At 53.1% G+C, this 26,024-nt stretch overlaps 1 protein-coding gene across 1 annotated transcript in view; it reads left to right on the top strand.

Moving 5' to 3' along the window:
• Col4a2 (collagen type IV alpha 2 chain) overlaps positions 1-26,024 on the top strand; it is a 147,240-nt gene that overhangs the window by 83,196 nt on the left and 38,020 nt on the right. The window contains exons 5-18 of the mRNA XM_026399516.2: positions 9,395-9,529; positions 9,609-9,653; positions 11,549-11,665; positions 13,147-13,218; positions 13,584-13,619; positions 13,726-13,788; positions 14,637-14,672; positions 16,648-16,689; positions 18,136-18,234; positions 19,776-19,811; positions 20,243-20,293; positions 22,087-22,131; positions 25,069-25,122; positions 25,830-25,896. Of these exons, the coding sequence (XP_026255301.1) occupies positions 9,395-9,529; positions 9,609-9,653; positions 11,549-11,665; positions 13,147-13,218; positions 13,584-13,619; positions 13,726-13,788; positions 14,637-14,672; positions 16,648-16,689; positions 18,136-18,234; positions 19,776-19,811; positions 20,243-20,293; positions 22,087-22,131; positions 25,069-25,122; positions 25,830-25,896 (898 nt within the window). The remainder of the gene's footprint in view (positions 1-9,394; positions 9,530-9,608; positions 9,654-11,548; positions 11,666-13,146; positions 13,219-13,583; positions 13,620-13,725; positions 13,789-14,636; positions 14,673-16,647; positions 16,690-18,135; positions 18,235-19,775; positions 19,812-20,242; positions 20,294-22,086; positions 22,132-25,068; positions 25,123-25,829; positions 25,897-26,024) is intronic.

Below are 26,024 nucleotides of genomic sequence, written 5' to 3'. Positions count from 1 at the left end.
AGCCCCACGGCCCAGCTCACAGCCCCTGGTACCGATGGAGGCCGAGGCATCTTCTGACCAGGGAAGCGTGTCAGAGGGGATGTTAGTGCCATAGATGGAAACTCTGGACCTGGAGCCGAATCTGGGCTAGTAGAAATGTAGACACCTGTGGGAACCTCTACCAGGGATGAGGGCACCTGGGGCTTCCCTCAGAGGTCAGCGCATCAGAGAGCAGCACTGCAGCCTGAGGAAGTCCAGCCACTGCCATGTGATTCAGCAGTCCTGACCTTCACAAAGCACGCACACAAACAGCTGCTGGGGCCGACTGTGGGGGTCTAACAGACCGCCCTGCATCAGGGGGAAGGCGCAGGCTGCTCATCCATGCAACAGGGTGATCCTCAAGTGCCCTAGCCCAGGGAAAAGTCCCACCCAGAAGCCTGCTCCCTCACGACCCCCTGTGCCACAGTCTGGAACAGGATCGGGAAATCGGAAGACGGGACCAGTGATTGGCAGAGGCCGCACAGGGAGGCGGGGCGAGGGAGCCGTTCTAGATCTTGAGTGCTGCTAACACGCTGTGCATTAAAAAACGAAAAGTGGGTTTCAGGGCTGGGGATCAGCTCAGTGTGGTAGAGCACCTGCCTAGCCCCTGCGAGGCCCTGGGCTCGACCCCCAGCACCACCAAAAAGAAAAACCTGAGTAACAAAGAGTGAATCTCCTTGTATGTAAGTTAAAAATAAAATCTTTTAAAAAAGGAATACAAAAGCTAACTTGAAATAGCAGATACGCAGACTCAGGCCAAGGAGGGAGGAGGATCAAGTGGAAATAATGAAGCATGTTCCAATGACAGAACATGGAGCACTTGAAACCCAGGTGACAGGAAAGCTGTGCCCCACAGCCACGGCGGAGTCCCTGCCCAAAGCCCTGAACTCAGCTGGCCAGGGAGTGGGCTGGTGATTTGCTTTTCGAGGCAGAGCCAGCTCAAAAGAGGGCTGCCTCGGAGTGCTTTTCTTCCACGTGACTGTGATTTAGTCTAATGCAACATAGATATGCCTCTTGTTCTGCCCCTGATCTTCGCCACAGATATGAGAAGGTCACTCTCAAGGATGTGCCTGCCCCGGCAGTACAGCAGGGAGGCCACTGGCTGGCCAGTTCCTCTCACTTCCTGCTGTGGGCAGCACTCATGAGCTGTTGGCTGCTCACTTCTGCAGAGCACCCCGCAGGGCAAAGTCAGAACCGCAGAGCAATTAGAACACTGTCTGTCTCCAGCATGAGTCACGTCACCCTCTTAGGTGCGACTGTGACCTGAGAATACTAGTAAAATGTTGACACCTGCAGCTGGCATGTGAAGTTAATAGCCTAAAACTGAAGACATAAAGGCAGACACCTAGCTTTAATTACCAGCTATTTCACAATCTTGGTAACCCGTTAGTTACATCCTATTCTAATTGTTCCTCTCTGGTCACCTTCGTATAGGCCAGAGCCACCCTGTGCTGCTAACTCACAGCGACATCCAGCCTATTTGATAGTGATGCCCTGGTCCTTGGCATAGTCCCGAGGCCTGAAGCTGAGCTCTGTGTGTGCTGCCCAGGGCCCTGACCCTGCCTTCTCCTCCTTGCCGCCCCCCAGGACCTCGACTCATCCCCACTCAAAGTCCATGTCCTTTTAGGGGACAAGGTTTAGGAAGTCTGGTCAGCCTGTTAGGCAATGATTCACATTCAGGGAGATGAAATGTATCTATGGCTAAAGTTCAGAGGTGATGAAAGGCTTTCCCAGAAGATGGGCTTTCCAACATATTTTAAAGTCGGGCCCAGACTATAAAAAGCTGGGCGCAGCCTTGGGCTGACAGCCACGAGGGTGCTGCCCACGTGCGGCTGTTTCCGAGCAGGACGCAGTGGTTCCAGCTCCGTGGCCCTGGGTGGGAGGGCCTGCTTTAACATGTGGATCTGAGTCGAGTCACTTCAGACAGAACTGTGTCCTCATGTCTGAGGACAGTGGGCAGCACCTTCTGTCTGGTGGCTTTTCACAGAGATCAAGCAGAACGGACCCCAGTGTTGCCCAGGTCTGGCTCCGCACCCTGCTGTGCCCACGAGCTTCCCCTGCGGCCAGCGCTCCTGCAGGCCCACCAGGCTCCTCCAGGAGGACACCCCGTCTGCCCGCCCTGTTATGGCCCCGCAGACACTTGGAGAAAGCGCTGGGCTGCATGCTTTCTCACGTGTTGTTGTAAAGCTGCTCTTTCTTCCCTACACACCATCTGCTTCCCAGTTCACTGCAGGAACACAGCAAAAGGACAGGCCCCGGGTCACCATGGATGTCGGGTGCTCGTCTCCATCTTTGCTTTGCCCGACTCCTCTATTTTTAGGCCATGTTTACCGAGGTGTGATCGGCATTCCATTCACGAGTATTGACGAAGGTGCGCAGCCCCCAGTGACACCAAAAGAATGGCAGGAAGTCACTCCCTGCCCCTGGGGTCAGCCCTGCTCGGCCTCCAGCTCCTGGCCACCTCCGACCTGCTTTCGCTCTGAGAAGTCCCTCTTCTGGAATGGCCTGGAGGCCTGGTCAGCCAGCCTAGCCTCTGTGTCTGGCTTCTGTCACGTGGCAGGCGGGTGTGACTCACCTCTCTGTTGCGACTCACTCGGTTCCTTTCTACCGCAGAGCGGGGTCCAATCTGCCTGGGTCCCTGGGTTTGTGTATCCATTCCCTGTCAGCTGACGAGCATATGGTTGGTCTGCTTTGAGCTAGGTCTGTAAAACACTGTGCATGCTGTCAGGCAGGCCCTGCTGAGGGGCGGGAGGACATTTCTCCCAAGCCTGGACCAGGGGTGGGTTGAACTTGTAAGAAACTGTCACACTGCCTGCCACGGTGGCTGAGCCGGGCTGCACTCACCCTGGGGGACACAGGAGCATGTGTCCTCACCAGCACATGGCAGTGCTGGCCCTTGCTCCCAGTGGTACTGTCCCACTAGGTCGCATCCTGTCTCCCTGTGGCCTGCCTTCTCTCCCTTGGTGATCCGCCTGCCCGGCATCTTTCCGTGGCTCATTTTCCATCTGCACATCTTTGATGAAGTGTCTGTTCAAATCATTGGCCACATTTTTCAATCAAGCTGTTCATTCTTACTGAGTTTGGCAAGCTTTTTTTTAATATATTCTGGTAGAAATCATCTATCAAACATGTGTTCTACAAACATCTCCAAGATTATGGCCTTTTTTATTTTCAACAGTATCTTTTGACAAGCCAGCTTTTTATGTTGTCTACATTCTTTTATGATTTGTGATGATTGTGTTTTTGTAAGAGAACTTTACCAATCTGAAAATACAAAGATTCCCCCCTATGTTTTCTCTGAGAAGTTTTATGGTTTTAGCTCTTTCTTTTGGGTCCATGATCCATTTTAAGTAAATGTTTGAACATTATGGGGTAAGGGTAAAGGTTTGTTTCATGACATATGGAAATCAGTTACTTTATATGGACCCTAATTCTACAATCTGCCTAATGATTGGGGAGAGCAGATCCCATATCATTCTACCCCATATAGCTGAAATTTGTTTTTCTTCTTTTGGGCATAGGGGATTGAATGCAGGGGCACTCGACCACTGAGCCACATCCCAGCCCTATTTTGTATTTTATTTAGAGACAGGGTCTCACTGAGTTGCTTAGCGCCTTGCCATGGCTGAGGCTGGCTTTGAACTTACGATGCTCCTGTCTCTGGGATCCTCCAAGCCACTGGGATTACAAGCATGCGCCACCATGACCAGCAAGCTGGAACCTTAATATAGAAGCGTACCCAGGTGTGGGGCTGATATTTTGCTATATATTAAGTAAGAAAATACAGGTGGAAGGTGGCAGATTTAGCTCAGACTGTGTGGCATGGAATAATCACTATTTCCTGGTGGTTGTACATGTGATATTCTGCACAAATGCTAATACACTAGTCAGCTTGGAATATGCTTTAATCCATCCTGCCAGGGTGATCTAAAAATGGCTCACAAATGTTAACTACTCATCCTGAAGAACAATAAACATTTCTAAATGTTGGATGGAGAAATTGTTTTCCTGGATCCTAAAAAGTAGTCCTGTCTTTGGGGACATTTTACATATTTCCTAATGTGTGGCAAAGGGTTGGTGGAAATTAACTAGGACTTAGGTTGGAATTCCCTGAGGGTTGCCAGGAACGGCATCCTTGAATGGGCTGGGCCGGGAAGCCTGACCCACAGGGGAAGGGAGGGTCCCCCAGGCACCGCAGAGGACAGGAGTGTCTGGAGGCACCAGAGCCCACGCCAATGAGACAGGAAGGGGGGCTGGGGAAGGAGGAGGGACTTCCTGCTATTCAGACGTGGGTGCCGCTCGCGCAGCGCCCATTCCAGCTCTCCGCCTTGCTCTGGCTGCTCTGCAGGCCCGGAGCCCTGCTGTGAAGTGCCGTGGGGTCTGTCTGTCCTTCCCTGACAAGTGAAACTCTCCTCCTTCTTGGCCAGGCATGTTTTGCCCACCATGAGGCTGTGTGAACATGCGATAGGACCAGGTCGCCCCCATCCCACCCTTCCCGTCTGCGTCGCGGTCACTCTGCTCACACGCCCCTCTGACTACAGTGCGCCCCATTTCCAGGGGTGAGATCCCAGGCCCAGGCAGGTGTGGTGTGCTGGCACTCCACGCGCATTCTCCCCACAGTAGCGGGACATAGGCCACGTGCACCTGGACTCTGCCAACCGGACCCTGAGCCACGCCCCAGCAGAGGTTTCACAAAGGGAAAGGCAGGGCGTCATCGATCGCGGTGACCACGATGTGTCCCACATAGAACCCCTGATGCACAGCAGGACCCTCCTTTCCCTTTGCCTGGCTCAGTAAGCCAGACCTTCTTCTGGGTTCAACCCTGTGCTTAAGAGGTTTTTCTCACTAAATAAAACCATCTCCTCCCTCAGAACCTCAGGCAGGGCACAGGGTGGCTTGGCGCAGGCTCTCATGCTTTCTTTAGTTTCTATTTATTTTTTATTTTTTGTGCAGTACTGGGCACTGAAGCCAGGGGCACTTTGCCACTGAGCCACATCCCTAGCACTTTTATTTTTTGTTCTGAGACCAGGTCTAAGTTGCTAAAGCTGGCCTCAAAGTTGTCACAAAGTTGTCATCCTCCTCCTCAGACTCCCCTGTTGCTGGGGTTACAGGTGTGCACCACTGTGCCCAGCTGATTCTCACACAAAGGGACATCTGGGGGATCACTTGAAATGCAGCCCGGGGCTGGGGCTCTGCATTTCTGTCCAGCCCTCCCCTGGAGGAGTGAGGGTAGACTGCAGGCAGCCCGTCTCTGAGCCTTTCAGAGACCCAGCTGTCTCCTCCCCTGTACTGGAGTTCATGACCACTCTGTGCGGTTGACCTGAAGACAAAATGAGATCCATCATTTTTACAGCTGGTAACAGTGCTTCCTCCCAGAAGCACTGTGTAGAGATGCTTTTCGTGATTCCGTTTCCTGGGAGAGGGCTCACCTGCCTGCGCAGGATCGCCTGGTGGTGGGAGAGGCAGAGGCCTGGTAGATGACCTCACGGCTCCTTTGCACAGCCTCTGCTGGCTTATGAGAAATAGTCTGGGTGATAGTCTTATCAAGGATATTGTAGGAATCTTGAGAATCTGGGAGATTTTGAGATTTATGTGAAGACATTTAAAGTAGACTCCTGCTGCTCCTGAGTCGATCTTTATTTTACATCACATGTTCCAGAAGGAAAGGAGGAGATGAAGGAAGTCCTCCAGAGGGGCTCCTGGGCTGAGGTGGAAGTGGATGATGACACTGATTAGTGCACAGGAAAACCCTCCTCTCCTGCCTGGTCCCCCAGCTGCGCCTTACCCTGCCGCTGGACTTCCCTGATGGGCAGGATGTCCTGGGGAAAGTCTCGCCCTGACCCTTGGACCCTGACTCCAAGGCCCAGTTAATCCTGGCCATGCAGGGCTCAGTCCTGAAGGACAGTTCAGCACTCTTCCTCCCAGACTGCAGGACCTGCCTCGGGGAGGAAGCTGGACTCGGTTCTGTGGACCGTCACGTTCCAGCAGAAGCTCAGGAGGAACTGCCCACCAGCTGCCCCACGTAGACCCCTAGGAGATGGCTCTACCCAAGAAAAGAGCGGGTGCTGCTGAGGACGTCGGGGGTGTAAACTGGCGCGGCCACTGGGAGGAAAGCTTGGCCACACCTCCGAAAACAAAACAGAGTCACCCTAGGACCCAGCCCTCCACGCCCAGGGACACACCCAAGAGATTGGACATAGGAACTCAGCACATGTCCACACACGCGCTCACAGCAGGAGGACTCACAACAGCCAACAGGCAGAGTTACCCCAATATCCACCGACAGATGGAGGGAAGGGGTTGTAGCATGTCCATGCGACGGAATATGACCCTGCCATAACTTGAGGTGCCGCTGCCCGCTGCCGTGGGGGTGGCCCTCAAAGGCATGTCCAGTGACAGCAGCCAGACCCAGAGGCCACATCACTATGATTTCATTTATGTGAATTTCTAGAACAGGGAGATCCTCGGAGAGAGAAAGCAGATGGGCAGCTGTCGGGGGCAGGGGCAGGAGGCCGGGAGTGACTGTGTGCAGGGGCCAGGTTTCCTCCTAGGAGATAAAAGTGCACCAGGAGCCCCCGCAGCCTGCGCTTGAGGGCTGTTGGCTTTATGTTACGGGGACGTCCCCTCACAGGAAGAGAAACGCGTGTTCCAGGAAAGGGAAGGCCAGCGATGTAGTCCACATGTCCGTCTCCCACCAAGAAACGAAGGTCAGAGAGAAGCTGACTGACAACGGAAGGAAACCAGTCACTTTCCCATCAAAGGGAACAAGGATAGGTCAGCAAATGCAGGGCAGGGCCTGGTGTCCACCCGTCAGACACGTCCCGTGTCCTTGTGGTGGACGTGCCCTTCTGTTGATAGCTCTGGAAAGTGATCCCCTTGGAAAGACACGGCACAGGGACAGTAAAAGTAGAGATGTCATCCATCAGCCACAGGACTTCACTGTGTATGCTGCCAAGCACCCGGCCTCGGCATGGGGGACACAGGGCCTGGCGTGGAGCGTGACCCCAAGAAGGCACATCCCAGTGTAGCCACACACAGGGCACAAATGTGCACAGCCTGGAAAGAGCCGTCAAAATCAGAGTCAAACGTGTTTTATTCCCAAACTTATAGCAAAGGCAGGAAAATGGATCTGCTGAGCTTCAGCATCCATGAGCCCAGGCGCGTGTCTCCCTCAGGCCCGTCCCCCTCACCAGGTCTTCCTCCCTGGCAAGAGGGCAGTGGCAGCCACCCGGCATCTGTCCTGTCCTTTAACAGTCCTGCAGCATTTGGGCTTCTCCTGCTGGTGGTCCTTGAGTGGAGCACATGCTCCTACACCACAGCTACACACGGCTACACACGGCTACACACGGCTACACACAGCTACACACAGCTACACATAGGTACATACAGCTACACACCGCTACACATAGGTACATACAGCTACACACGGCTACACACGGCTACACACGGCTACACACGGCTACACACAGCTACACACGGCTACACATAGGTACATACAGCTACATACGGCTACACACGGCTACATACAGCTACACACCGCTACACACAGCTACACATAGGTACATACAGCTACACACAGCTACACATAGGTACATACAGCTACACACAGCTACACACGGCTACACACGGCTACACATAGGTACATACAGCTACACATAGGTACATACAGCTACACACGGCTACACACGGCTACATATGGCTACACACGGCTACACACAGCTACACACGGCTACACACAGCTACACACAGCTACACATAGGTACATACAGCTACATATGGCTACATACGGCTACATATGGCTACACACGGCTACACACAGCTACACACGGCTACACACGGCTACACACAGCTACACACGGCTACACACGGCTACACACGGCTACACACGGCTACACATAGGTACATACAGCTACATATGGCTACATACGGCTACATATGGCTACACACAGCTACACACAGCTACACACAGCTACACACAGCTACATACGGCTACACACTGCTACATACAGCTCTAGAATGAAATGCCGGCCTGGACAGAGCTTGCCGCGTCTGGAGGAGGCTGGCCCCTAGATCAGAGCTGGGGCTTCCAAATCTCACCTACCTACCCCGCCCTTGATCTGCATGGAGAGGTTCCCCCCAAGAGTCACCCCACCGAGGCCCCCACATCTAGGCCCCACGCCTCCAGCAGTGCGGGTTAAGAACAGTCCAGAGGTGAGGCTCCCGAGGTGCTCCTGCCCCAGGGCGTCCACACTGCACCTGGGGCTGCCTCGGGGCGCACGGGTAGGCGGCAGTCACCACCATACACCTGCAGGTCATCTCCACCTTTGGGAAGGTGAACCTGATCCTCTGTACCCAGGGAGCAAAAGTCCCCCTCCCCAGCCTGGCACCTGCCACCGGCTTTCCGCCCAGGCGCCCTGCGGGAGTGGGGTGGCCCAGCGTCTGCCTCCTGACGACCGGCTCGTGTCACAGCCCACGTCCTCACAAGTGGCCCCTGTAGCGGCTGGCATCAGAACTTCTGCCCCTCCTCTGTCTTTCTGTATTCATGGTGCAGAGGGGAACCCAGGGCCTGCACGTCTACCCCGGGTCACAGCCCAGCCCCGCCTCCTTCCCTTTTAAGGCCGCCAGTCATCTGCTGAGCACACCTGGGCTGTGTCCACCCCTGGCCGATGTGAATGGTGCTGAGACTCCAGGGTGCTAGTATCTGTTCGGTTCCTGCCTCCAGTCCTCTGGGGTCTGACTGGGAGTGAAGCTGTGGGATCCTGTGACACCGTCTGGTGCTGGGAGGCGACATCACCCTCTCCCCAGCGCTGCACCCTCTCACATTGCTGCCAGCGATGCACAGGGTTGACTTCTCCACATCCTCACAAATTTGGGGCTTGGTTGGTTCTTGTTGTTTTCAACAATAGCCATCCTAATGGGTGTGGACAAAAGTCTTTCTAGACACCCCTTATTTTTTGTATGAAGGAGAAGAGATGCCCTACTCTGGAACATGGGGGCATTGGACAGCTGACACACACTCGCATACCCCACGCGCGTTGTGTGGAGGACACCGCTGGGATTGGGGAAATCTGTTTGGAAACTTTTTTATGAAAAAGACTAGCGGCCGAGTAGGTTCACTCTTCACCTCAGCCCGAGGCCCTTTCACACAGTGACTTATGTCATTCAGGATCACATTTTCTTCCATCTAATGTTTTTCCCCTCAAACTCGTTAGCCAGAAACCCTCCTCTGGCTGCCGAGGTAGAAGCCGGTAATTTACATCAGGTTCTCTGCAGATCATAGCTCTCCAGAATGAAAAGCCTAGTTCCAGAAATAACTTGACTGAAAATGACTGTTTCTGGTTTTCAGTTGGAAGCTGAACGTACTTTGTTCCCACAGGGTCAGCCAGGGCCAGTGGGCCCCCAGGGCTACACCGGGCCTCCCGGGCTGCAGGGCTTCCCAGGGCTGCAGGGCCGCAAAGGCGACAAGGGCGAAAGAGGAGCCCCCGGGACAGCGGGACCCAAAGGAGATGTGGTAAGCAGGATGCCGACGTCCTCCGGCTCCCCAGGGGCACCGTGTCCTGGCCATCACTGACTTGTCACCTTCTTCACAGGGAGCAAGAGGTGTCTCTGGGTTCCCTGGTGCTGATGGAATTCCGGTAAGTTTTTGGAAGATGAGAGTTTTAAGACCTTGCGTGCATTCAAGGCAGCACAACTGTGACATACAGAAACACTTTGGATGAGGCCTCCTGATTGTTTATAGCATAAAACCTGGGGGCTCGCCGGGCAGAGCTCTTTCCTGGAGTCCAGTCACACACGCCAGACTGTTCCCTTCACGAGCATGTTTGCAGACCTGGCTTCAGAATTGAGGCAACTTTGCTAAAAATGGACATTGTGAGTGTGATGGGCCCGGGGAGGGGCCAGGGTTGAGATCTCACTGGAAGCTTTGAACAACCTGAAAGTGCAGCGTGGTGGAGGACCAGAAGGCAGCCCTGCAGGCCCAAGGGCAGCTTCTCAGGTCCCTTGTAGTAGCCACACCGAGCAAGCAAAAGGAACAGCCTGGCTTGTTCATGAGAAAGTCTCAAAATGCAGTAAAATGTGTTTTTGTAACCTAGTTTACTTTACTTCTTGTGGCATAAAAAAATAAACAAAACAGACTGACTCACAGCCGTCTTCCCGGGGCCCCAGAAGCAGATTTCCCAGGGCCGGCTTTCCGGCCACAGCTGACCTCGGAGATGCGAGTGTTTATCGCACGTCTTGAAGCACCTCCCTTGTCTGCTGCTGTGACTCAGAGACCTCTGCCTCCCAAGCCCCACACACACAGATGTCTGTGCCCGTAACCTGCACAGGCATCTTCTCTATCACCAAGGCACACACACGAGCAGGCACACACATACGCAGCGAGAGACCCTCCCCAGCTGCACAGGCAGGCTTGCTACAGAGAGTTCACACTCTGCCTTCAGGGCCTCAGCCCTCAGACTTCCTAAGAGAAGAAGGAAACGGCTAAAGGAAGAAGGTCACAGGACCTTCTGGTGGCCAGGATCCTCCGTGTCCTCGTGGAGGCCCCAGCGGACACGTGCGTGGTAAAAGCTGAGTTATGTTTTATAGAAATGCACCTAATTGGATGTTGAGCCACAGGGATGGATATTTAGCCCACTATGGTCTAAGTTTTCCCCTGAAGCACAGTTTCAAGCCGTGTCCCGTTGGCAGGCAGCCGCAAACACCCTCATCCAATTCCAATCAGAAGGCCAATAACAGTAGGCAGATAATCCAGGGAAAGGACGGAGAAGGCGAGGCACAGGGGCACCACAGAACAGGAAGATCCTGAGCAGAGCTCTGAGAAAGCTGTTTCCACAGGCTGGATCTGAAGGACTCGCTCATGGGGGTCCCTATCTGAAAGCTGTCTGCAGCAGCAGGTGGGCAGCTGCACTCACCTGTTACAGGAGCATGTGGACTCTCCACTGGAGTTGGCTGACAGCACCTGGCCAACACAGTGACTGCACACATCTGAGGCAAACAGAGGCACAGATAAGAGAAAAGCTCCACTCTCTCATTATATGGCTCAGTGCTGTTCAGAGCACAAGGCACGTACATAGGGGGTTTATTCACCGATCTTGAAAGTTTCCAAGTTTTTTAAGTAAATCTGAAAGGAATCCTAATGGGCTCAAAAGTCACTCTGGAATGTCAGTGTTTGGCTTATGATCAAAAAGTCTGAAGCTCAAAAGAAATCACATGATAAAGTATATCCATGATTTAAAGAAATTGTGTAATAGGTTGTGGTCACATAGCTTATAAGTGGTAGATCATTGACCCCACCCCTCTACGTCGTTGAAATCAGGTAACTGAGATGGAGATGTTCACAGAGTTAGCACGACCCTCCCTCTCTAGCTTTCCTGTTGGCCAGGGGGTGTGCCCCGCTCAGACCTCAGAACACTGGACATGCTTGGACTCGGGAAGGGACAGGGCTTGTGAGAATATTTACATCTATTTTATTGCATGCAAACCAGAAACCCATGTGCAGGCTACCGGTCTCACGCACGGTTCTCTTTCCCAGGGACACCCGGGCCAAGGCGGGCCCCGGGGCCGGCCTGGCTATGACGGCTGCAATGGGACCAGGGGAGACACAGGCCCACAAGGACCCTCCGGCCCCGCGGGCTTTCCCGGTTCCCCCGTGAGTATGAGCATGGTGGTCCGACCTGCTTGGCCTGGAAGCCTGGGTGGCGGATACTCAGGGGAGAAGGTGGCCTGAGCTCCCTTTCCAGGCTCAGCCAGAGGGCCTGTGCTGGCCACCCTTCGAGAAACTCTGAGAAGGGCACTTGCCTCCTGCTGCTGGCCTAGGACAGGCAGAACCCCAAACCTGGACTTTCGGAACCGGGGAGACTCCCGCTCCTGTGGCCAGATGGACGCATCACTTCCTTTCCCGCCCGTGTTTTCTTGCCCCCCGCCCCCCGCCGAGGCCCAGTTGTCCTGGGTTGGAGGAACTTCACTGTCCATATTCCTTCTTAATCTTGGATGAGACGGTTGGCCTGGTCCAGATGTCCCGCCCGCATCACTCCATTCTCTCCATGTTCCAGCTCACGAGAATGACAGTGTAACAGCAAGCTAAATTAACACGGGGCCTGGGGGGTCCCCCGTGAGCCTCTGGCTTCACAGGCTCCAGGACCCTCATGACGGCAGGACGGTGGTGTCTGTAGCTCTTTGCCGTGTGGCAGATGGGACCAGGCTTGGTTTCCCAGGGGAGGAGCTTCACGGAATCGTCCATTTTGTGGCTCATTCATTTTTCAAGATTCTTGCCAAGAACCCTGAAGTATTTTATCAGTAGGGTATTTCTCCTTTTTACCATGAAAATCTTACAAATTCAAAACATTTTTAAGAGGTTTTTTAAGACCTTGTAAAGTAGGAGGAAGTTGTGAATGGGCTTTGCCAGTCTTCATCCTGAAGCCAATCGAAAGAAGCGCCGCACCCTCTGCCTTCAGGCCCTCCCTGGCTTCCTGTGTACGTGGTTCAGCTTTTCAACAAGCTACGCCATTTCCCCCTCTATTCTGAAATATATTTCATGACCAAGAAACATACCTATCACTTTGAAATGTTGCCTGCATATGTAGGTGTTAAAGATGTTTGTGCATACACACACGTGTGCCACACTGTCTATGTTGGAGACAATACTAGTTGTAGAGAGAACGTAGCCTCTCTCCTGCAAACAGGCCTGGAACCTATGTGCATTCATACCATCAGGACACTGATGCCAAAGGAAGCCAGGGTATCATCCCAAAGAAAACACCTCATGTCGTGCCGGAGGGTGAGCACAGAGAGGACTCGTTTGGATTTTTTAAAATAAGTTAAATTCTAGAAAGTACTTCCATTTTAACTCTGAGGAAAGATACCATGCTGGACATAGGGCCGGTACTCAGAGTCACCTGCATAGACCACAGGGACATTCAGGAGTTGCCAGACACAGGTTGGGGCTCAGGTCTCCTGTGTAGACCACAGGGACCATCAGGAGGTACTGGATACAGGGCTGCTGCTCGAGTGACCTGTACACCAGGGGACATTCAGACTCCAGACGCCACTGCTGGATGGCGCAGATCACTAGAGCTACACTCAGTGTTAACGACTTGTTTTTCTCTCTTTATGATGTATCTGCTAATTTAGGGGCCCCAAGGACCCAAAGGACAGAAAGGTGAACCTTATGCACTGTCTCAAGAGGACCGCGACAAATACAGGGTACGTGTGCCCAGGAGGGTAGACGGAATGAGCCCATCCCATGTAAATTCTGAGCAGAGTTCAGTACCAAGTGAAGGAGTGTAAGAGGGGCCCCGTGAAAGGATTCACAGGAGAATGGAAGATGAATTTAAGAGTCAGTTAAATGACTTTTGGGAGGAATTGGGAGGAATTTAAGTCATTTCTGATGGGACACTTTCCACCTTGCAGTAATCATAGGTGTGCTCTTTGCCTGTACCCCACGCCCTGGGTGTCCGGGGAGTGGCGGTCCCCAAGTCCTGTACCCTCCAGCTATGTGCTCTAGGTCTGTAGTGACATGAAACAATGTAACAGTGCTGAACAGTGAAACATCATTTCCTCTCACACAGGGTGAACCCGGGGAGCCTGGACTGGTCGGATTCCAGGTAAATTTTGTTTTTATTAGAGAGGATTCCAAGCACAGCTCTGAGAACGTCCGTCCGGCCTCCACACACAACTGGTCTCTTCAAAACACCCTCTTGTTGTTCACAGGGTCCTCCTGGCCGCCCTGGGCCTATGGGGCCGATGGGTCCAGTTGGAGCCCCTGGAAGACCCGTAAGTACCTCTTGATGCTCCCACCCAGTCCTCTGTCGGGTCACCCCCAGAGGCCACTGGTTGAAATGCCCGTAGAGAACTGCTTCACGGAGCCTGCAGCTCCTGTCACCTTAGAAGTCACCAACACAGAGCAGGGCATTTTTTTGCATATGTTTTGCTACTGTTGAGGTTTAAGAATAAGGACTCAAAGTCTGTGGTCTCTGGTTCACTGCCGACCATGGCAGATGATTTGGACCTGGCTCCCATCGGTGCCCTTCCGTTGGCGCATAAACTCTCCCAGCCCCATGCCTACCATGTGACAAAGGACCTGTCATCTGTGGGCAAAGTGGACCAAAGTCCCACAGGTCACTAAAGAGGAGATGGGCTCCTCCTGGGCCAGGCCTGGTGCGGAAGTCTGTCCCACCTGGCCGTGGCCATCGCAGAGGCAGGATGCTGGATGTCACTAGCCAAATGGCCCTGGCCCTCTGAGTGGGGGTCAACGTTACTCCCTCCTGCAGCTCAGGTAAGAGAGCCAGGTGACGAGCACCTGCACGTGGGGCCCACGGGACACCTGGCCACCCCGAGGGGTCTCCGCCTTTCCCACGCTCCTGGTCTTTTAGCAGTAAGACACTCAGGCCTCAACCAGACAAGGGGAGGTTTCCTGCAGTGAAGGGGACCTTCTCACAGGAAACCGTCTCCAGCCAAAGACGAGCGTCGAGATGCTGTCGTCTCAGTCCCTGGCAGAGACTGGGAGAAAAGGAGATGAGGATGTTTGGGAAGAGTCGCTCTCATGAACATAGCTCCCAGCAAAGGTTGCTTGGGTCCTAGGATCAAGAAATCAGTTCACAGATGTCTTTTTATTTGTGCAGGGACCACCCGGACCCCCTGGACCCAAAGGACAGCCAGTAAGTTTTGGGGGACCAGGACAAGGGAGGGCTCAGGTTGTGGGTGTGTTCACCATAGGACACTTGGTTGACAGCTATTACTGTTTAGATTATGGTAAAAGTAAATACGCAGGTTTTTAAGACTCGAGGTTCAACTGTGAGCACAGGTCCTGTGGGGCAGCAGGAGTCCTGGGCCGGTTCCCAGGTGAAGAATGTGAATGGTCTGTTGTGTGCTGGTCGGTCAGCACATTCCTGATACCCTATGAAAGTCACCCTGGTGGCTATGGGTCAGCAATCATGCCACAGTACAGCCCAGGGGCAGCTCGAGTTGTCTTCAGGGCTGATTTGGGGGAGTGGGAAGGTGGTAGCCATGTGCACTGTGGGAGGCCGGGGACGCTTGTCTCTGGAGTCTGATGGGCTCTGGGGACATATGTGCCCAGTGCTGCCCAGGTCAGTGGAGCCCTTGCCATCCTGTGTTCCTCACAGCAGGATTTACGTTGGTAGAAGCACAACCAAATAGGTGGTTTGTCAGAAGCGTGGAGAACAGAGCCAGGGTTCGTTGACCTGGGAGAGCTGGGGGAGCCTCCGCACTGACCAGGGTGATGAGGGAAGCGTTGGTCAGACTCGCCCCATCAGAGACTCCCACTGGCACTGTGGGGTACCTCCAGGAGCCACCATTGCCTCCCCTCCAGATAAGGGCCTGCCACCCCTCACTGTCCCGTGCCAGCTCCACCTGAAGTCCCGTTTCCATGTCACCTGGTGACACAACAGCCACACCCCCTCCTGCCCCCCAATCTCCCATGACCTCTGACAAGACTTGGCTGCAGCTGGTGCTCACTGAGCTGCTGGACTCGCCTGCCGGGCCAAGAGCAGGGTGGGAGGCCCCAGGCCAAGAGCAGCGGCAGCAGAAGCTGGTGGGGTGGCCAGAGAAGCAGCAGCCCCCAGGCCCAGCAGGCCTCAGATCTGCACTGGCCACAGCAGACAGGCAGCCCTCTTCACCCCACCACGTCACATCCTGGAGACTTTGACAGCCAGCCAGGAGGCAGAGAGGACCATGGGACCCAATCCTCACCCCAGCCAGGTCACCTCCTGGAGACTTTGACAGCCATCCAGGAAGCAGAGAGGACTGTGGGGACCCAAATTCTCACCCAGCCAAGTCACTTCCTGGTGACTTTGACAGCCAGCCCAGGAGGCAGAGAGGACCACAGGGGACCAAATGGCCTTCTGATCTAGCCAGGCTGCTCTTCTGTGCTTTGATTTCAGCTCCCAGCCAGGTGGGAAAGAAGCAAAGAGCAACAATTAATTAAAGGCTTGGTTTTCATTTTCAGAAAAGCCCTGGGCATGGGAGGGGGTGGACGGTAGACTGCGGAGAGGAAGACGGAGAGGGCTCCGCGTGACCCTTCTCACTGTGGGAAGACGGAGACCCGGGAATGAGGCCCAGCTGTTTGGGAGTGACAGGAGAGAGCTGGTCTCTGTGTGGGGACTCGGGGCAGCCTCTCACGTTTCCGCTCCCACACCGGTGTGGGCCGGTTCCCCACCAGGCTGCTCCACTTTGGGGCTGGCTCAGGGCCCGATTCTGCCTCTTGGGCAAAGGAGGGTGAAAGTGGGCCAACACTAAGAGTCACCTTAACCATTACATTTAGACTGATTTTAAATCCCCCCAAAAGATAGGAAATGCTTCTAGGAAATGAGAATGGGAAAAAGAGTGACCTTCACATAGGGAATGGAGCGAATGAAGGGGCTGGTCTCCCCGGAGAGGCAGTGGGCTCCGAGAGAGGGTCCAAAGGTGCCACCAGCCTCAGCTCCGGTCCCTGAGGCCCAGTCAGAGGACCTGACGGTCAGTCGGCCCCTGGGAGCCGCAGCCCGAGTCCTCTGCAGGTCCCGTGGCTCAGTGCCGTGCACGTAGGCAGGTTTTGGGTTTCTTCTTCTAAAAACAGAGTTTTATTTCACTGTGATTATTGACTTAAAAACTCACAAAAGCCATTGATCTTTCCAGGGCAACAGAGGCCTGGGCTTCTATGGACAGAAGGGTGAGAAGGTAAGCCACCCTGGGAGATTTGCACAGCTGCGTCGCCATCAGTTACCGAGGTTGACACGGAGACGGGAGGTGATCCGCCACATGGGAGGCGACCACTGTCTAGGGCCAGTTCTCAGGGTGGTCACAGATGAGTGAGTCATGACACAAGCTGTCCAGGTTGGCCTAGGCCTCTGACACAGTGCTGTGACCCCAGACTGCCCAGCTGGGAAGCAAAGGCATTTAGTGAATGTGTCTTCTAACAATGGAAACCCAGGGTGCCAAAGGGACTCAGTCAAGGACCAGAGGTGACATGGCACCATCTCAGGGGCGGGTGTCAGTGGTGCTTGCTGGCCTCAAAGGCAGGAGCAAGGACCCTATGGCTTTTATCATTCCTGATAGTGCTGAGATTCAAGGACTCCTGGCCTCAGAGAAGAGCAGGCGCCCACACCTCGAGCTGCCCCCCATGCCCAGGGCACTCACCTGGGTCCTGGCTGTGTGAGCAGGGCCACTCTGTCTCCATTCTGCTTTGGGCTGAGCTGCACACTGAGTGGAACTAAGTACTGCTCAGACGTGAAGACGTGGTTTTTTGCATGAAGAGCATGAAAGAAGTCTCAAAGGAAAAACACTGAATTTCCAAACACAAAAATAGAGCAAACAAAATGGGACTGCTTCCCACATGCTGAAATATATGCCAAGATGAAAATTTAAAAAAGAAAAATATGGGAAGAAATCATTAATGGAAGGAGAGAATGGTCATTAGATACAGTGGAAATTAACTGAACGTCTGTAACTTACAGAGGGCTAATTCAAACCACTAGTGACAATACCAAGGTCCCAGTAGACCAAGGAGAGGGACAGTTTTCAGTATTTAAAAGACACGTTAGTGGATGTTCAGAATTCATTGTCGAGTGCTGCTCTTGACAGCTGATACAGCATTTCAGTTTGCTGGTGTTTCTATTGGTGATCACTAGGCTCAAACTTGAGATGATAGATTTATTTGAGACAGTTTTTTATTACATAGAACACCCTTAGCTGGTGGGGTGGTGCTAAGACCGGACTAGCCTTCCATTTTTCAGGCATTTCTTATTTCTTGGGGTCGTCTTGGCAAGCTGTAGTGGCTGACATCAGGAGCCCTCAAGACGTTATCCCTCAGACCTAGCAGTTTCCATGTGCAGAAGTTCATCACAAGAAGGGAATTCCAGAGAAGGAAATGCAGTCCGCAACTTGACAGTCCACGCAGTTTTGATGCATAGGTGCTAAACAACTACTTGTGAAAGTGGGACAAAAAGAATTTCATTTTAGGGTCATGCTGTTAGGATCATTTTATTTTAGGATCATTGTACTGAAAAGTAGGTATACAGGTGGCAACATGCTAAAATTAAAAGCAGTGTGGTGGTGGGTTGTCCTGCCATCCAAGCCTCCGGCTCCTCTTTCAATTCACAATGGCTTCTCTTGCTGAATACTCAGGGCGATGTAGGACTGCCAGGACCCAACGGAATCCCGTCAGACACCCTCCACCCCATCGTGGGGCCCACCAGGACGACCATCCACCCGGATCAGTACAAGGTAAAGAGGGTGACTCTTTTCCCAGTGGCACTAGAGGAAAAGAGAGGGGAAAAGGCAACTTCCCTCAACTGCATTCAGTCCCTTCCCGCGTAGGGAAGGCCTTGCCGCCGGCCCTCCCAGTGCCCTTGAGGCGCCCAGACAGTTCCCAGGCCCACAGAGAAACGGCTTCACCCTTCCTCTCAAACAACTGCGGATGCAAAGCCACATGAGAACCCACTGAGGAAACAGGTCTCTCCTTAGGTATGGGAGGTAGACACAGGTTAATGGCCATAGCATGATTCAAAGCCAGGATCACAGATCCATCTGAGCAAAAGGTCATATTACACAAATGAAACCTGCTTTCTTCTTAGCTCGGCTGAAGCACCTTTTCTTTTGAATCAGTTTACGATACTTTCCCTTTTCTTCTGTTGGCCTCTTGTGGGACTAAAAGCACACTCCAGTTCTGGAATGGAGCTGCACTCTGCCCTCCCTGGCTCAGGCAGGACTCTCTGGGCCTGCCTGTCTGGGTCAGGGGGAGATGGGCTCACTGAGGCCAGGAAGCTGGAGCAAGCAAGGAGGCCCCGTGCAAGGGGTTAGTCCCCAACTCCCTCGCCACATGAGGAGGTCTGGGTCCTGGGTCATAGGTGAGATTGGCCAGCAGGGCCATGACTGCAGGAAGGAACCAATCTAGCCAGCTGTGGCCCTGGGCACTTATAAGTGACCATTGACAAACGTGGCCTGGAGGTGGTGGGCAGGTCTGTGTGCAGTTAGACCCAGCTGCAGAGGAGGGACCAGGCAGGTCCAGGCCAAGCTGAGGGGCTCAACCTTCCAAGAAGAGGGGGTGGGTTCCAAGCCGGCCTGCAGGGGGCAGTCATGAGCTACAGGAGCCCAAGTGTCAGAAGACCCAGGGACCAAGGACCTCGCCAGTCAAAAAGAGTGAAACAAAATCAGTGCTGCTTCCTAAAGCCACTGTTGCTTGAGCTTTTAATATGTTCCAAGCACGTCTTTTCCTCGGGGACCTTCCTGGTCCTGCCTCATTCAAATGAATGCCATCCTCGGGGATCCTCCCTGAGTGTCCCTCCCACTGCACCACTGAGGCGTGGAGGGTGACACTGGCACAGATGCTGAGACACCTGTAACTCGTGAGTGACAGAGGAATCCTCATGGATGGGAGAGAGGCCACCTTTCAGTCGTGTCGGGAACCACACATGATTTGGTTTATCTTGTAAAAGTCTAGAATAATGGGGCTGGGACGGGGGCTCGGTGGCAGAGCACTCGCCTGTGTGAGGCACTGGGTTGGATCCTCAGCACCATGCAAAATAAATAAATAAATATTGTGTCCATCCACAACCAAAAAATATTTTAAAAAAAAATCTAAAACTAACACTTTTGTTTCCATTCGATTTTTGAAGCTGCAAATTCGGGGAATTAGTGGCTACGGTTCATTTGTAGTAATGGTTTAAAGTTTTATTAAAGACTTTTTACTTCCTATTCCTGATCAAGTGTCAGGTATTGCTGTTCACAAATCAATGCGTATTTCTTCTTCTTCACGCTCTCTGCAGGGCGAAAAGGGAAGCCGGGGGGAGCCGGGCATAAAGGTAAGCTCGGAGGCCGGCGCGGTGGCCAGTGCCTTTCTCCCTTGGGTCTCGGGCTCCTGCTGACAGGTGGAGTGAGCCGGTCCTGACAGCCCTGTGCTCTGGGGTTGGCTTCTGCTTGTCCAGGCAAGGAGGGAGTAGTCATCGTCACACTCTGGGTTTCCAGAAAATGTTTTTAGAGCGCCCTCCTTTTGCACGACAAGCCCTGGCCAGTCCACCTTATTTGAAGTTCTAAGGCAGAAGTGTGGGCTGCGGGTGGGCTGGGAGGGGGTGGGCTGGCCTCTGGTCTCTGCCCTCTCTCTCATCCATCCCACCAGCCTACCTCGTGTCATCCAGGCACACTGGGGGGCTTTCCCAGCACCCTCATGTCATGGAGGATGTGGGGCTCTGGGGCTGGGAAGGGCAGCCCTTCATGCCACTCTGCTCTCTCGTAGGGCATCTCCGTGAAGGGAGAGGAAGGCATCGTCGGCTTCTCAGGACCACGGGTGAGCTGAGTTTTATAACTGGGGATGTCTGTCTATTTGGCTTTTTGAATAGACTTTGTTTCTCTAGAGCAGTTTTAGGCTCATAAGAAAAGTGAGCAGGGGCTGGGGCTGTGGCTCAGTAGCAGAGCACTTGCCTCGCACATGTGCAGCACTGGGTTTAATCCTCAGCCCCACATAGCAAATGAATAAACAGAATAAAGATATTGTGTCCATGTGTAGCTAAAAAAAAGAAGAAAAAGAAAAGTGAGCAGAAAGCGCAGTGTGTTACCATTGTTCTGACGCCCCCCCCCCCACGGCCTCCTCACTGGACACCCTGCTCCAGGACGGTCATCTCTGCAGCCCCTCACCCCTTCACCTTCACCCAACACTGGAGCTTCTGAAACTGTGCACCCCACCTGGAGGGAGGGGACCAGACCCAAACATTGTGTCATTTTAGGCTCATCTAGTCTTTGATAACCAAAAATGTCGTGTGTGGAACACAGATTGATTTCTGATTGCCCCAGGAGTACAACGAGAATGTCCCTAGTGCCAGGTGTGGTGGCACATACCTGTAATCTCAGTTACTGGGGGAGTGAGGCAGGAGGATCACAAGTTCAAGGCTAGCCTGGGCAACTCATCAAAGACCCTGTCTCAAAACAAATATAAAAGGGCAATGGAATTCAGTGGTAGGTGCTTGCCCAGCATGTGTTCCATCCCCAACACTATAAAAAACAAAGTCGCTGGTGCTGTGTGCATGCCTGCGATCCTAGCAACTAGGAGCCTGAGACAGGAGGACCTCAAATTCAAGACCAGCCCTAGCAACTCAGTGAGATCCTAAGCACTTAGCAAGACCCTGTCTCAAAATTTAAAAAATTAATATAAGGACTGAGGATAGGGGAGGGGAGGGGGATAGTAGGGGATAGGAAAGGTAGCAGAATACAACAATTACTAATTGGGCATTATGTAAAATTGTGGATGTGTAACCGACGTGATTCTGCAATCTGCATTTGGGGTAAAATTGGGAGTTCATAACCCACTTCAATCTAATGTATGAAATATGATATGTCAAGAGCTTTGTAATGTTGTGAACAACCAATAAAAAAATAATAAAATTTAAAAAAAAATAAGGACTGAGGATATGTTTCAGTGGTTAAGCACCCCTGGGGTTCAATCCCCAATACCCCCCGCCCCCGCCAAAAAAAAAAAAAGAAGAAAAAATGTCCCTGGTAGAGGATCCTGCAGGAGATGTAGATACCACCTTCAGAGCAGCATCCTGAAAGCCCCTGGCCACCTCCAGATTCAGTCACAGGTAGGGAAGTGTGGTCAGAGTCCTGGGCCCAGGGAGAGGAGAAGGAGGGTCTTGCTGACTATCTGGCAGTCATTACCATGAAAAAGACATGGTCTCTGAGTAAGAAGAGAGACTTGCAGAACACTGGGTCCAGGAGTCTTCTGTATTCACTGTGCACCTCTGTGCGTTCTTCCATGTTTCCTTAAGCAGCAGAAATGGTGCATTGGATGACGGTGTGGCCAGCATGACCTCCCCTTTAGAAAACAGGGCTCCAGGTGTTTGGGAGCCTCTCATAGGAAGGGCAGCTTGCTCCCCTAAGTGGTGACTGTTCCTTTTCCCGTCTTACCATGGTCAGATCTCTGCACAACCCCACCCTACCTTCTGAAGCAGGGAGAATTATATTTGGTGGTTTGTTCTTGGTGTTGAATTTGGTGGTTTTGATCCTCCTCAAGTACCAAAATATCTACCTCTAGAAATTTCTGTTTCGTGTTCTGAGCTGTTAATTGCTGTTTTCTGTTCAACCCAGGGCCCTTCTGGCTTCGACGGAGAGAAAGGATCCCCAGGACAGAAAGTAAGTTTGCTGCGTCAAACAGTCTGCTCTGGACCTGAGATCTCTTACAAAGGCCCTTCGAATAAGCACGGCATTGCAGAAAAGAACGTTGGTCCCAGAGGCACATCTTTCCCTGCATTGACAGTGGCATCAATAAGCCTTTCACTCACAAAACTTAGATTTTTGCCATTTTTCTTGGGGTTTTTCTTGCAAATCAGCCTCTCAGTTCTTCCACTGATCCCTCCCCCAAGACTTTCATTGCTTGGCTGCCTCCCTGGACCTCATCCCCTTCTACATCATCGTTGTCACTCTTAGGAAGGCTGTCAGCTCAGTCCCCGAGGTTGATATATTTTTTTATAGATCAACACACACTTTGATGTTTTATGTTCAATGATAACCCAAACAGTTATTTTGATCATGTGTTTGGGTGGGCAGGTTTTTAGGGGGAAATGTTATGTGAAAAATGTACTATGATTCTGGATCAGGTTTAAAATCATAAACACTAGATCATATGAGAAAGAACACATAGAGCTAGTTTCTCTGAGTACTTCCTTTCAGTACTCACTATGAGCACTCCAGGGCAACAGCTGTCCATGCTACAGCCAACGGGTCCTGTGGTCAGCTCACAGCCAAAGGGCTGCCAGGGACGAGGCTGGCTGACAGACGGAGACCAAAGCAGGCCTCCATATTCGACAGTCTCCCACCCTGCCCACCCCTGTCCTCAGAGGTCACTGCCAGTTCCCAGGTTGCCTGCCACATGCTAGTGAAATCAGTTATGATCGGTTCTCTGCACCCAACACATAGGAATTGAGTTGTTTCAAAAGGTGATTCGACATAGCTGCCCCTAGAACCCAGAAGTCCCTGAGCCATAAGAGGCCCAGCAGGCCCTGGCCACCTGCATGGTCAGGCATGAGGAAGGCCGACCACCCTTCCAGCTTCCTCTCTGCAGTTGCTGTGACATGGGAAGATGCAGACGTCTGTGGCTAAGTGGACTGTAGGAATAGTTTACTTGGCTGTAAAAATGTATATAGAGGCTGCACTGCAGGCCAGGTGGCTGGGTGTCTGTGCAGCGCCCGCGCCTCCCCAGGTCACCCTGATCTTGTGCTTATGGTTTGGTCTTATGCAATAACAAAGAGCAAGTAGCCAGAAGCCACTCCAAGGAACAGCAGTGGACGCTAACAAATACCACGCATCAAAGCAGGGGACCAAGGGAGAAGTGCATTCTGGGAAGACGTGGGCTCCCCGCATGACACCAAAGCCATCGACCCCCACTGCCATCACAGAGCTGGGGTTAGTCCGAACCTTCTCCGGGGGATGGGAGAAGTTAACTTTTCCGGGTTGTGTTAACTTTTCTGAGCAATTCGAGATCGTCTCCCTCCTTTTTCTACGGCAAACTTAGTAACTGAGTAAAGGCTTTTCACACTAGAGTTATCGTAAAAAGTGCTCGCCAGCACCTGAGGCCCTGGAGGGACACCAGCCAGTGACGGCTGCCGGGAGTGTTGGCAGAAGCCCCCTCACCGCCTCAAGTCAGCGGGACCATGAGACCTGGATCAGAACTGGCTGGAGTCCGGGCTGTCCCTTGACCCAGAGTGGGCAGCAGGGCCCTAGCTTACCAGGTTCCGCTCAAGAGCGTCGGCCCAGCTCCTGCGGCAGTCACTGCTGGAGAGGCCGGGTGGTGACACGGGACTGCAGGTGCGGTTCCGCACCACAGTCCGCTGGCCTTCAGGCTGACGGGCGGAGACATCTCAGGCGGCCCTGTGAGTCCCGTCTGGCCTAACCCACGCTCCCTGGGCCGCCGACCTGGGAAGGCGCCCACTGAGCCCGAGGCCTGTTTAGACTGCGGGAGGCAGTTTACTGGAGCATCAGGGTCTCTTTGGAAGACGCCTGTCATCATAAAGTCCTTCAGGAGCTTGTTTCTGCCAGTCCCTGGGGACTTCTGCCTAGTGACTTTCCCTAACGTGGGTTATTCTGCCCTTGAAAGTCACGACACTGACCGCTTTCGGAGCCAGCTCCACCTCGTGTGGGTCCTCCCACGTGAGCCGCAGGTCTGCAGTGGGAAGCGGACGTCCGCCTCTCCTGGAGCGCCCAGCAACACGGCTGTGGCGACTCCAATCTCCTGTGAAAGAGCCCCATCGAGTCCTCGGGGCCTCAGGCTGCACTGTCCTGAGGTCGGGGACTGTACCAGAGGAAGCCTGTAATGAGGAGTGACTCCAGGAAGCTCTAATCCATCCTGTTACCTCGTGATACCACCACCACGGTGAACTTCTTCCTTCAGTAAATATTCAAGAGAATTAGGAAGCAACATTAGAGTCATTTTTTTTTTTTAACAAAGAGGAGAATTCTCAAGAGATTTTAATACTTGTATTTGGTGTTAAGGGCTAATGTTCAAATCCCGTCTTGGGAAGATTCTAGCAGCTGGATTGGCATCAACACCGGAGCCCACTGTTCAGCCACAAGATCACTGGCGTGGGGCTCCTGGCACCCTGGTACCCAGTGCACCAGAAAGAGCTGGCCTCCTCTGAGCAGCTCCTGGACTGACCAGCCCCCAGCCTTAGTGACCAGGGGAGAAGAACGCAGGAAGGGAGGCAGACCCCCGCACCCACAGCAACACCCAAAGCAATGGGAACATTGGCAGCACAATGGTCCAGGTTTTCCCACAACAGCAACAACAAAAAGATAAAGAAAGAAAGGAAAGGGGAAGGGGAGAAAAAAGTTATGAGCTAAAAGAGAACTGAGAAGCCGGCAGCCAAATGCCAAATTTGGACTTTGGGTCCTGGTTTAAACAAAGAGACTCTAAAAAGGTATTTCTGGATCTAAACTCAGGGGAAATGGAAGACACACCGGATAGTCAGGGGTTCAGCTGATCACTGTTAATTTTTCTAGCTATAATAGTGAAGCCATGGTCACTTTTTAAAGTTCTATGTTAGATCAAAATGAAAAGCAAGCCTCTCTCCGCAGGGAAGCCGCGGGCTGGACGGCTACCAGGGCACGGATGGGCCCCGCGGACCCAAGGTGAGTCCTCTGCAGCCTTTCCTCTGATGAGGTCCGGCCCGCCACTGGAGAAGGAGGCACCCACCCTAAGCAGCTGGGGAACACGCAGCGCCCAGCCCTGGTCGGAGGAGACCCTTGACCGCTCCTTAGCCACATGGACTCCTCGCCCAGGATCAGGGTGCCATATGCCCTAGAGGGCCACCCAGGCTGCCCCAGGAGAGAGAGGTCCAGCAGGCTGTGGGGAGGGGGTTTTGTAGTCACAACACAGCACAGGGCCCCTGGCTCTGGGGGAGGGTACAGCTTGTCTGGCTAATTCTGAGGACCAGTGGGGTGAGCTGGGCCTTCCCTCTGACATGTATCTGGTGAGAGCAGGACCTCAGGTGCTGCCACAACCCCTCCCCACTCCCCGTCTCTGGATGCCCAGATGTCACCACACTGCTGGTCTGGCCTGTGGGACACACTGTCCCCTGGCCATTGCTGGTGTTCTGTTAGTGTTTCACAATGAAATTGGCACGTGCCTCTACTGTTCCCTCTGGTGCATTGGCTGGCAGTGGGGCACCGGGCTTCACCACCACGCAGCAGAGACGTGGCCGCAGGAACAGGCTGTGGGTGGACTGGTCAGAATAGTCGCCCTGCCCACCTGACTCCATCTCCACCTTGATTCTTTGGAAATGTGTAGTTATGGAAGCCCAGAAGGCCCTTCTCACTTTCTCCTGTTCTCTCTCCAGGGGGAAGCAGGTGACCAGGGTCCCCCAGGACCACCTGCCTACTCGCCTCATCCTTCCCTGGCTAAAGGTTGGTAGGAAAATTTCCCCAGAATGATTTAGCATCACACGCATACTTCCTTCTGCCAAAGACACAGAGTCATGAAATTTTAAGACAGATTTTTCCAAGCAAAACCAAACAAAGTATTGAGAACGCAG

The sequence above is a fragment of the Urocitellus parryii genome, chromosome 2, assembly GCF_045843805.1.
Source record: "Urocitellus parryii isolate mUroPar1 chromosome 2, mUroPar1.hap1, whole genome shotgun sequence".
Taxonomy (NCBI): domain Eukaryota; kingdom Metazoa; phylum Chordata; class Mammalia; order Rodentia; family Sciuridae; genus Urocitellus; species Urocitellus parryii.
The sequence above is the reverse complement of the archived record's forward strand: the minus strand, read 5'-3'. Positions and strand labels throughout refer to the sequence as shown.